Here is a 13,204-nt window from a genome sequence, read left to right on the forward strand (position 1 = left end):
GACACCCCTACTCGGACCCATCCCCAGTCTGTGACAGGACAATAAAAGGAGAAGCAGCACAGTGATGAACTCATCTGTAACTCCGCTCTCTCCTCCTATCATCATGCTTCTAGTCAGCACATTAACTGATTTACTCCTTGTGCTGCTTCTTCCTCTCATACTTCAGCTCTGACTGCAAAAGGATGATACCAGGTCAAATGTGTCATACAAAATGCACTTAAACAGTTTAAAAGAAAAGATATCACCGCTCTAATTCTCATTCAGAGTTCCAGCTACATGAGAGCCACCCAGGTGCAGCTAAAAGAGCTCGCTCACACTCCAACTCAGCAAGCGAAAGGAAAAATACCGCACAAATGCAGGCACAAATTCTGAACAGCTGTACCTGCATTTGTGCAGTAATTTTTCTGTTGTTTACACAAAATGAACAAAAATGCAATTTAAATATACTCATCAATAGCGACAAATGATAGAAATTCACTCAGCGTACGCCAAATGCATGTGCAAATAATAGTAGCAGTGATATCATCACTAGGCTCTACATAACCTATGCAGAGAGCAGAGTTGTGGGGGGGACCCAGAAAGCCCCACCCACTACAGATTGTAGTGTGTGTTCTATCAAAGTTAGTGACTGGGTTGGAATGTGTGACCGGTCACACATTTTAACGTAATCGGACCGTTTTTCGGCGGTGGAAAATGTGACCAGGACAGATTGGTTTTCCTGCACATACCATATGCAATGCCGATCTGCCCTGGAACAGCTGACAAAGTGTTGGAATTCTTCACCTTTTGCCGGTCACATATTCCACCGCTGAAAAACTAGGCGGGATTAGGTTAACATGTGTGACCACATCACTGGTCACACATTCTAAGTCAGTCACAAAGTTTGATAGAACACCTGCAGAAAACTACAGGAGGGGGCGGAGACAAGACCAATCACCCTGCACAAGGAGAGAGAGCAGCAGTGACTGGTCTTTATGACAGGAAGATCCTACAGAGAGCCAAATACACAAAGCATACCGATATTCAAGTAAGAATACAGGAAAATTCTGCTGGTGATATTTCACCAGTGGACTCCTGGTGAGGCCTGCAAGTGAAGAACGTGCCAGGCCAGCTCCTCTACATAATATAAAATCAGTTTGGACTTGCATTGAGATAACTATGTCAGTAGTTGCATTATCCAATGTCATTTGACCTCATAATGTATCATTTCCTATTTATATAAAGGCCATGCCATGTTATGGTGCTGTAGTAAATAGTTTAGTGTTTTCAACATGAAACATTGCTAAAATGAGACAAGAGACCAATATTCTTCAACCAATTCAAATTCCCTTTAACATTTCTCTCATCATCTGTACACATGAAACTTCAATAAGTACAAAATATTAGCAACAGTATCTTTGCTATCCATAGACTTTATATCATTTGCTAATGTAGAGAAGTGGCATGTGACATGCAAATGACAAAGAGAAACAAGGAAGTGCCACGTCTTCATATAATCTGTCTTTCTAATATGTGGTTACAGAGTATCTGTTACTTGTGTCATTGTGGTGAATTGACAAAACCTAAAAAGCTGTTAATCTGCGGGAGAGAAATGTCAAGCTTGACAGTACCTGTAAAGGCATACCAGCAATGTTCATCTAATGTGTAGCTGTCAGGACAGTATACAGTGCCAATGTGTACCTAAAAATGAACCTTTTCTTTTGAATTTTGCATGGAGTGTGGAGTGTTATTGTTATTGCTGTGCCCCTGCTGGGGGGATTAACGCTACATTTGTCTTTGTGACCATTGTATATTTGTCCGGGTCGCCACTGTATATTTGTCCTGGTGACCATTCTATATTTCTCCTGCTGACCACTATATATTTGTACTGGTGGCCATTGTATATTTCTCCTGCTGACCACTGTATATTTGTACTGGTGGCCATTGTACTGTATATTTCTCGTGGTGGCCATTCTATATTTCTCCTGGTGTACATTGTATATTTGTCCTGGTGACCATTCTATATTTCTCCTGGTGAGCATTGTATATTTGTCCTGGTGACCATTCTATATTTCTCCTGGTGAGCATTGTATATTTGTCCTGGTGACCATTCTATATTTCTCCTGGTGAGCATTGTATATTTGTCCTCGTGACCATTCTATATTTCTCATGGTGACCAATTATACTCATCAGCACCATATAGTAGACATGTAAGCTGCGGAAAAATGTGGTTCCGTTCGGTTGGGACATTTCGTTATTTGGAATCCGAAAATCAATTTGTTTGGAGTTTCGGATTCGGAATTTTTGTTAGTTTCGATGATTTTTTGAATATTTGGTGCGAATACCCCAGAAAACCATATACAGATATTAATACTGAAGCTGAAGCTCCTAGACCCGAATGGCATCCGGGAGTCCGAATTTCCAAATACCATTCGGGAGCTCCAGAAAGCAATACGGTTCTGGGAGCCATATTAAAGCTGAGGCTTCCAGACCCGAATGGCATTTGGGGGCTTTTGAATGCTATTCGGAAATTCAGACTCCATTCGGGTCTTGACGCATCAGTTTTAGTATTATGTATATATAAGTAATACTCTATAATACAAATGAATATTCGTAGCGGCAACATTGTGATCCATATATACATAAAACCAAACCTGAGGCTCCCAGACCCAAATGGCATTTGGGAGCTACCGAATGCTATTTGAAAATTCGTGTTCAGGCCCATTCGGATGCATTAAACCGAGAAACACATCTGATGGGCCAGAAAAGTCACATGTCCGATTCAATTTAGGGATCCGAAATTCAGAAACGGAAATTCAGATTCGGACGCATTCGGATGCATTGGGATGCTGAAATTCGGATGTGTCCGAATTTCGGAAAATTCGTACGAATATTGATTCAGAACACAAAGAATCACACATGTCTACCATCTAGGGGAGCTAGTGCCTCCCGGAGCTTTTGTAAATAAAACCTATGTGTCCACTCATGACTCCGTGGCATGCGGCTAAAATTGTTAAAGTGTTTGTTAAGCCCAAATTTCTTGTTCAGGTTTTCATTTATAATTGAAGCTTGTAATCCGGGCTGTTGTACATAAGCCCTAAAAGACCCAACAAAGTTATTATGAGGTGAGTAGAGCATGAGAGCTATGAAAGGTCTCGTCAGTCTGTAGTTAATCTGACCCAAGCCAAGACCTTCCCTAACCAGTGATACAGTGATAATGGCCCAACCTCTATGTAGACAGATCACAAGCAAGTCAGGATGGCGAAAGGTAAATTCAATTTCTACAAAAATGTATTATAACATACAATCGCTACATATATACACGGAGTGGCCAGATTATTATGACCACCTGACGTTTGTAGGCAAATTAGCTATAATTAGCTATAATTTCGCTCTGAAGTTGCTAGAGGGCCAGCCCATTATAAATAGGGAAGCAGGTTGTTTACCACGACAGTAGAAGTGATTTTTTTCTGAAGATACGGGGAAACAACGCGATTTAACAGCCTTTGAACGTGGGATGATTGTTGGCGCTTCAAGCCATGGAGCGAGTATCAGCAAAACAGCAGAATTCGTTAAATGTTCAAGAGCAGCTGTTGTTAAAGTGTTTAAAGACTGGACTGTCAGCCGAAAATCTGGGTCTGAACGTGCGAATTGTGGCCGTCAGCGACTAGTCAATGTTAGGGCAGAACGGAGAGTGGCAAGACTGGTACAAGACAACAGAAGGGCAACAGTGCAGTGTCAGATTCCTCGCATCACCTTTCAACATCTCGTGGAGTCACGAGGCGGCCCAACGAAGTCATCTCGTGGCCCAACGAAGTACTGATGGGGTGGTCATAATAATCTGGCCACTCAGTGTATATATATATATATCAGTGTGCATAATGTGCAGTGTATGTGAAGAGAGGGCTGTGAAAGAGGGTGTGATGATATACTGAGGAAATAATGATTGGAGATTGTGGACATGATACATTTGGGGTTGTAGACTGGAGATATGCTGCAGAAGACAATGAGAGGCTGGGGACATGTTAAATGTGACTAGTACATATCAATGCTCCCATGACCTAGGGTCCACTCCCAGGGCCGCACATAAAGCACCAAAAGGCCACATGTAGCCCCGGGCCACACGTTGGGCACCAAGGATTTATATAATGTAAGTATAAATAAAGATATCCTCTAATATAGTCCTAAACAACCTGTACAACAAAATGAAAACAATATTTTATTATAAATAGTCATGTCATTTAATTGGCAGATAGCGTTGATTTTCCAAAACTACCAAAAAGTTCAAATGACAACAGCAAACATTCTGTACCATCTCTGTTTACAACGTGACCTTATAAATCACACTTTCTGTAAAAGTGATTGGCTCGCTGCTTTTCAAAGCCCTCTTCACAGAGCTTAAAATCAAATTACAGGTATCCCCTGCAATCGGAGGATCATTTTTGATAACATATATTCAAAGAGATTTAAAGGGAAACTGTAGTGAGGAACAAGTGTTGCCATTGCTAGCCTCCTGCTGAAAATAATAGGCACTATACTTTGCAACTGTCCTGGAAGAGTTACAAATGCAGAATTAAAGTTTTGACTTCACTTGCTGTATGCTTGCTCTTGATCAGTGACTTGAAAAGTATTGAAACCAGAATCAGACAGACAGCTATCACTTTCAGAAAGAGATCAGCAGTGGCAGTCTACATATTTGTCTCTGCACAAGTTTCCCTTTAAAGAATATGTTGCGTTCTCTTTTAGTCTTTGATCCGGCTTTTAATCCCGCACAAGGTGATCAAACTAATAGGCAAATGGAGTACTAATGTTTTATTAAGCAACAGCAAAAGACAAAAAGGCATGCAAAAAATAAATGGCACTTTCATGATGATAACTGACACTTACCGGTTGTGTCTCTGCAGCAGTTTAACCTCTTCATGGCCATCATTGCTGGTGTTGGAACCCCTGGCTGTCACGCTGCAGCAGCCCATCCTAGGACCTTTGTGTCATTACCATCTACTGAGCAGTCGAGCTCCTAAGAGCCGGCCAGAGATGTGGGGAGCTGGGATGGCCTCCCACATCCTTCCTCCTGCAGATCAGGACTAGAGCTGGAGAGAGACAATATGCTAGAAAAATTCACAAACCGGTAGTGTGAAATAGAGAGAGAGCTTCCTGTTAGATTCAAGCTTGTTTCTTTTTCCTGTAGAATGAGATGACCTGAGGGGGGGAGGGCAGTTCAGCAAGTTTCTCAAATTCGCAGAAAGAAAAGGACTTATAGGCAGGGTGGAAGTAGCAGAAAAGACACTGACAAAGGAAGAAGTGAAAGGGGGTTAACCCTCTAAATGCCAGCCCAGAGATGCTGGTGCTTAATTACAAGTGACACTTGCCGTCACCATCCTCTATGATAGAGCACTGCAGAGAGGGGGACAAGTTCCAGCAAAGTGAGGTATTCCGGGGAACTTTATATTGCATGGACTTGGCAGGCAGAACACCTTCAGTGATATCAGGACAAGAGTGACACGTAGAAAATACTTTTACAAGTCCAATTCTGTCCACGGCCAGGTATTTCCTAGCTCCCTGCCCTTTTTTTCCAGTGTGGGAGGGGAGCTATATTACTGCACACATGTAATGACATTATAGATCTCAAATCAACCGGAACAAAGGTAGTAGTAGTTAGTCACATTCAACTCGACTTGTTCTGTAATGTTAGAACTGAAGAAGTGGATTGGATAGCACACTAAACATCTTCAGGTCATGGTAGAGCTAGTAGCAGTGGGTCACATTTAATTGGACTTGTTCTGTAACATTAGAACTGAAGAAGTGGATTGGATAACATACTAAACATCTTCAGGTCATGATATACCTAGTAGTAGTCGGTCACATTTAACTGGACTCGTTCTGTAACATTAGAACTGAAGAGGTAGCTACTAGACATGTAAGCTGCGGAAAAATTTGGTTTGCTTCGGATATTTAGTTATTTTGGAATTTGGGATTCGGATCCGAAATTCAATTCACTTCGTTAGTTTCGGATGAGTTGATGAATATTCGTTGCGAGTGAAACAGAAAACCATATACAGATATTAATACCAAAGATGAATCTCCTAGACCCGAATGACATTCAGGATCCAAATTTCCGAATTGCATTCGGGAGCTTCCGAATGCCCTTTGGGTCTGGGAACCTCAGCTTTAGTAATATATGTATATGTCTCCTGGACCCAAATGGCATTCGGGTTCCGAATTTCTGAATTCCATTCTGGAGCTCCCAAATGCCATTCGGGTCTGGGAGCCATATTATATTACTAAAGCTGAGGCTCCCAGACCTGAATGGCATTTGGAATTCAAATTTCCAAATTGCATTCAGAAATTCTGATCCCAAATGAAATTTGGGTCTAGAAGCCTCAGCTTTAGTATGTACAGGTGAAACTCAAATAATTAGAATATCGTGCATAAGTAATTGCAGTAAGTGCTGCAAAAGGGGCCCAAACCAAGTACTGAGTACATATGCATGCTTGTACTTTTCAGAGGTCCGATATTGTTCTATTACAATCCTTGTTTTATTGATTGCATGTAATATTCTACTTTTTTGAGGTTGTGGATTTGGGGTTCTTGGGGTTTTCATGAGCTGTAAGCCATAATCATCATAATTATGACAAATCACGGCTTGAACTATCTTGCTTTGCATGTAATGAGTCTATCTCATATATTAGTTTCACCTTTTAAGTTGCATTAGTGAAATAAATGAACTTTGCACGATATTCTAATTATTCGAGTTTCACCTGTATATACTGAACATGAATTTTCGTTATAGCATGTGACTTTTCTGGCCAATCAGATGGCTCCCATGTTGCTGTAACGAAAATTCGTGCTCAAACTCATTCGGAAGCATTAAACCGAAAAACACATCTGATTGGCCAGAAAAGTTACATTCGGATTAAGACACATTCGAATGCATTGAGATTCGGAAATTCGGATGTGTCCGAATGTCCGAATTTAGGAAAATTCTTACGAATTTTGATTCAGAACGAAACAAATCGCACATGTCTAGTAGCTACTAAACATCTTTAGGTCATGGTATAGCTAGTAGTATTTGGCCACATTTAATTGGACTTGTTCTGTAACATTAGAACTGAAGAAGTGGATTGCATAACATACTACCATATATACTCGAGTATAAGCCGAGATTTTCAGCCCATTTTTTTTGCTAAAAAGTGCCCCCCTCGGCTTATACTCGAGTCAGCGTCTCGAGCTGGTCAGGTTTCTTCCTACTTAACTCGCCGCGTCGCGCCACTGCTGCTCCGGTGTGCGGCGCTCCGAGCGGGGTCATCTGGCAGTCTCCGGGTCCTCATTTAGGTGGCCGGAGACTGCCAGATGACCCCGCTCGGAGCGCCGCCCACCGGCGCAGCAGTGACGCGACGCTCGGCGAATTTCCCAGTTTTTTGTGGTAAAATTAGGTACCTCGGCTTATATTCGGGACGGCTTATACTCGAGTATATACGGTAAACGTCTTCAGGTCATGGTATAGCTAGTAGTAGTGGGTCACATTTAACTCGACTTGAACTGCAAAATTAGAACTGAACAAGTGGACTGGGTAAGACACTTAACAGCTTCAGGTCATGGTATAGCTAGTAGTATTTGGCCACATTTAACTGAATTTGTTCTGTAACATTAGAACTGAAGTACTGGCTTGGGTAAGCTACTAAGTATCTCCAGGTCATGGTATACCTGCAAATTTCGGCCGGCTCTTAATGATTATCTGATCGAAGGAGCTGGTCGAAAAATCTTTGTATGCTCCTAGACCCTACAGAGCAGAAAGCCAATGAGCTGCCTGCTCTGTTCGGGTATTCTGAAAGCAGCTGGCAGCCGCTATAAGAATACAGAGAAAACGGCGGGGATTCCTCGATCAACGCACTTGTAGTGTTGATGTAGGAATCTGCTCTATTTTTTTTTTTTCGCTCAGACCGCAGGATGAACGCAAACAATAGAGCAGTGTATGGCCAGCTTTAGCCAGTCACATGTAACTGGACTGGTTCTGTAACATTAGAACTAAAGAAGTAGACTGAGTTAATTACTAAACATTATCAGGTCATGGTATAGTTAAGAGAAGACATGCTGGAAGGTTAATTGGCTTCTGTCTAAATTGGCCCTTGTATGTATGTGACATAGGGACCTTAGACTGTAAGCTCCTTGAGGGCAGGGACCGATGTGAATGTTCACTATGTAAAGTGCTGCATAAATTGTCGGCACTATATAAATACCTGTAATAAATAAATAAGAGTATTTGATCACATTCATTAATTCTGTAACATTAGAACTGAAGAAGCTAGGGTAACTGGGTAAACTACTAAACCTATTCAGGTCATGGTATAGCTTGTAGTAGTTAGTCACATTTAACTCAACTTTTCTCTAATTTATTATTTTGCTTATGTTGTAAGCCACTTCAAGCATTACAGAACAAGTCCAGATGAATGTGAATACAAATTACTAGCTATACCATGACCTGGATAAATAAGAAACCTTCAAAGACACAGCTGGGGCATTCTGCCTAACAGGAACAAGATGACGAACAGTCAAGAGATCAGTAAAGTGAAAACAAGGGCTGTTAACAGAAGGAATCTAATAATAATGATAAAAGTTAGAAGGGCTGTGGGTGTTGGAGATGCAGTGGAGATGTGCTTGCCACGCATTCACATTGACTCGTATAGAGCAGGGGTTTTGAAGCTTTTTAATCTGAGAACCCAAGTAAGAGAACTGTTACTATACTGGGATCCAAGAAGATACATTTTACCAAAATGTTAGCAAAGCAATGCAAAGACAAATAACAATGGTCATATAATAAAAAAAGAAACACACAAGCAGTAATTAATGCAGCTCTGTTTTTTTTTAATTATACATCATGGGGGGAAAGACTTAACAATAGGACAACTGCAGGACAACATTGCCTATACTGGTGATATGATGCTAGCCAGGGCAGACTGCTGGGGGACTACAAATCCCAGCAATACATTTATACAGCAATGCAGAACAGTATATGAATTGGACTCGGGGCTTAGTAACGCGTTGGACTCGGGGCTTAGTGACCCGCTGGACTCGGGGCTTGGTGACATGCTGAGCAAAAAACTCTGCAGGGGTCCCAGGTGGGCTGGTCAGGGCTGCATCTCCCTCCCAGCTCCTCTTACCTGCTGCTGGTGCTTGTACACCTAGCGTCCTCTGGCGTGATGTCACTTCGGGCCGGTCCAATATAAGAACAGCGGCGGCGCTGATGGGGCCAAGCCTCCTCCGGCGCTGCAAGGGGGACTACAAATCCCAGCAATACATTTATATACCAATGCAGAAGAGTATATGAATTTGGCTCAGGGACCCGATGGACTCTGGGATTAGCGACCTGATGGACTCTGGGCTTAGCGAACCGCTGGAAGCAGGGATTAGTGACCCACTGGACGCAGGGCTTAGTGACCCGCTGGACACAGGGCTTAGTGACCCGCTGGACGCAGGGCTTAGTGACCCGCTGGACGCAGGGCTTAGTGACCCGCTGGACGCAGGGTTTAGTGACCTGCTGGACGCAGGGTTTAGTGACCCGCTGGACGCAGGCTTAGTGACGAGCTGGACTCAGGGCTTAGTGATTCGCTGGACTTAGGGCTTAGTGACGCGCTGGATTCACCTGAGAGTGACCCTGCAGAGCACACCATAGATGCTGCACAGCCCATCTGAGACTGTCTATAGTGGGATCTGAAGGGGTTCTAAGGTGGACTGGTCAGGGCTGCATCCCCTTGCCCCCTCCTTCCTAGCTCCTCTTACCTGCACACCAGGCCTCCTCTGCTGCCGGACTGGCCGTATGTGACGTCATGAGCAGCGTCGCTGATGGGGCCCCAGCTTGTCTCGAAGCCGCTGGAGCGGCAATGCTGGGGCCCTGCGCTGCAAGGGCCAGGCCTCCGCTGCAGCGGCCCGTCCGCCTCCTCGCTCTTCACCGTCGACTGATACTCATGTAAGGGTCCCTGGCGGGCCCCCAGGCTGCCCGGGCCCCTTACATGAGTATCGGCCGTACATCTTCCCTGCCCACCAGGCCTCCTCTGCTGCCGGACTGGCCGTATGTGACGTCATGAGCAGCGTCGCTGATGGGGCCCCAGCTTGTCTCGAAGCCGCTGGAGCGGCAATGCTGGGGCCCTGCGCTGCAAGGGCCAGGCCTCCGCTGCAGCGGCCCGTCCGCCTCCTCGCTCTTCACCGTCGACTGATACTCATGTAAGGGTCCCTGGCGGGCCCCCAGGCTGCCCGGGCCCCTTACATGAGTATCGGCCGTACCACCCCTGATGGCTGCCCTGATAGTAGCTAGCTACCCACAGTCTTACAAGCCGATTATGCCTCAGACAACTTGCCTTCTGCCATGTCATTGCATCATTCACTGGGTTTGTTTTCATGTTGTAGGCGTTTTGTTAAAAAGTGTATTTTTGGCTTGTTAAATTAAAGGCTTTCATCTCTAAGAACTTCTCCACATGCTTTTATGCTGATTCCAACAGCTTCAATACACTAGATTGTACAAATGCAGATAAGGAGTTCTGTGTGTTTTGACTTCACACACTTCTTTCTAATGCATGTTTTGTTCCTGGTTAGTAACTCAGACAATATTTAAATCACTGACAGCCAGACAACTTACATTTTCAGAAGTAGCCTGCAGAGAGATGACTTTTCCATTAGAGCCTATAAAGAGAAGCCACACACGTGCAGAACCTAGTGGCCGTGCTATAGTTGAAGAGGACATTAGCTCTACCCAGTCTGGAGTATGCCTTGAATCTTGCATTGGGTTGCTCGCTGATCTGCGATATGTAGAAGGGGATATAAATACCCTGGGGAATGTAATGGAGGGCTGTTTGGATTAACGTGTTTCAATGTATAGTTATCCTTAAGTGTTAAAGTTAAAGGAGACCTATGAGGTGAGTGATTTCCACTCATCCTCATAGTTAAGAGCCACCCTGTGATACCGTCGCTCGCTCGATTTCCAATCGTCTCCCTGCAGTGATCGGTGACTGTCAGTCACCACTCCCCGCAGGGATTCCCCCCCTCCCCTCTCCAATCCTCCAGTGCTTAGTGGGGGAACTGACAGGGAGGGGGTGGGCACAGCTGGCTCTGCCTCTACATAGGCAGAGCCAGCTGTCACTCACTAGCTCGGTGGATCTCGACAGCATTGTCGGGATCCGTCCTGGCTGCGGCGCTCTGAGTATATCATGGGCAATAGCCCGCGATATATTGAGCTTTTGGGCCCCGGGAGGAGGTTAGTATATGTTCTCCTGTGACCCTAAAGAGAACTATGGGGAAAAACACTTACCCCATAGTTCTCTTTTAAGGTGAGATAAAGGAACAGCAGAACTGAATGCACACGTTGTCAGAATGTATTGGCTAAAACACACCTTAATGCCAAGAATCTAGGGCAGGCTGAATCATTTTTTTGCAGTGCAATGTATAGGACACTGTGGCGCAGTGTGTGTAGCACACTTATAACCACAAAAGTGGTAACAATGGGCCCTAGGGCAAATCTATATCTTGATTTGAGGGGTTAAGTTCAATTTTAGGGTTTGGGTAAATAAAGGGGTGCATTTTGGATCTTCCTATGAGATAGGTTTAGCCCAACTGCAGCCTAAATTTTGTTTTTGGACAGAGTGAAGAAAGCATAAAAACCTCTAAGACTTTTATTTGCAATCTGGATCTCCATTGCAGAGAGAGGTGAGGGAGACCAGCCCAATGAGGTCACACACAGTATTACAAACATGGAAGAAGTATTAACTTGGGTAAACCAGAAAAAAAAACAACCTCTGGCTGGAGTTGGGCTTTAAGGTTAGGGGTCATGGTATAGAAGGGGAACACATATCTTTCACTTGTTTTCAGCCCAATGATGAAGCAGCAGCATGCTGTACATTTTTGCATCCCCGGTAAGTAGGGGTATTGTTCCTATTGGTTCTGCAAATCATATACTCTCTATAGCACCATCTAGTGGCTGCATAGGAGAAGCACAACTGGATTAGGATTACATTGTAAGGGTGGCAAGGGATACAGTCTACAGTCTAGTGTTTGTTTGACTCACACCTACTATGTAATGAAATACAGAGGAGGAAAAGAAGGAAACAGTTCTTGATTTTTTTTTTTTTGCTGTATTTCGGTGACTGTATAGCCAGGTGGACCCCTAAAACGGTAATTATTATTTTGCTGCAAACAAGGTTGTTTCTTTGAAACTGCAGAGGATTTTTAAAGAGAGGGTTTAGCTAAAAAAAAAACAACTTCCTGATGCTCTCCTGTAATTACACATATTTAACCCAAGTTCAACCAAATGCAGCCTGGACTCCATATTTAAATAGTACCTAGTCGTTTGTGTTTCTGAAGACAGACAAGGAGATTGTTGAGTTTGTGTGGAGCGCCTGCCAACTTTTTGGCAACCAGTCTTCCTGCAGGAGAACAGCTCCCTTTTCCTAAATACTGGTTTTAGCCTGGGGCACATTTTACACAATAGTGGATACAACAACCGTGTAAGAGTAAGTCGTTTTTATTAAAAGAAATATGCTTTTAAGATAGGATATCTTTTTGAAGATATGATCAGTTTTTGAAAAATTGTTGGCTTGTTTTTAGCACAGAAAAAATATGAACTGCGTGAATACAGTATTATCATAATTAGCATTGTGCTTTTCAAATGTAAACTATTAAAAGGGTAACACCAAAATACACTGTAATTCAACATATATCTAAACCCAAAAACAAAAAATGTAATACAAATGTAATATATTGCAGCTTACCAGTCCTTAGAAGTGATGGCTGCATTAGTTTTCTATTTTTTTATTAGGATAAATATTTTCAGCAAGTACAGATACAATGCCTGCTGATCTTGCCAGAAATCCAGTGTCCTTGTCACTTCCTATGTACTAATCTGAAATATTAAACAATGTCAGCAGCCTTCCCTGCTATCTTCTGTGAACTGAAATGCACCTCCCACTATGTAATGGAGATTGCATAGTAATCTTTGTACTCCATTTTACTCCATTTATTTACTGATTTGCACTCCAAATCAGGAGAGAAGCCTGAGTGACAACGCTGCTCCTCCACAGAGACAATACTGTGGGTGAGCATTGGCTGCCACCCTAGGACAGGAAGTGTGTTACTGTCAGGATCAAGAACAATATAGTCCAAAAAAAAGAAAACGAATGCAGCTACCACATTTAGGACGGGTGAGCTGCAATATATTACATGTTTAAATATTAAGAGCACC

At 43.3% G+C, this 13,204-nt stretch overlaps 1 protein-coding gene across 1 annotated transcript in view; it reads right to left on the reverse strand.

Annotated features, from left to right (window-relative positions):
- Positions 1-5,506, reverse strand: part of LOC108790632 (pleckstrin homology domain-containing family N member 1-like) — a 45,112-nt gene extending 39,606 nt beyond the window's left edge. The window contains exon 1 of the mRNA XM_018560939.1: positions 4,867-5,506. Coding sequence (XP_018416441.1) covers positions 4,867-4,952 — 86 coding nt within the window. The 5' untranslated portion in view covers positions 4,953-5,506. The remainder of the gene's footprint in view (positions 1-4,866) is intronic.
- Between the last annotated feature and the right edge of the window lie 7,698 nt (positions 5,507-13,204).

This window comes from Nanorana parkeri, unplaced genomic scaffold (genome assembly GCF_000935625.1).
Source record: "Nanorana parkeri isolate BGI_ZX_2015 unplaced genomic scaffold, ASM93562v1 scaffold489, whole genome shotgun sequence".
NCBI lineage: Eukaryota > Metazoa > Chordata > Amphibia > Anura > Dicroglossidae > Nanorana > Nanorana parkeri.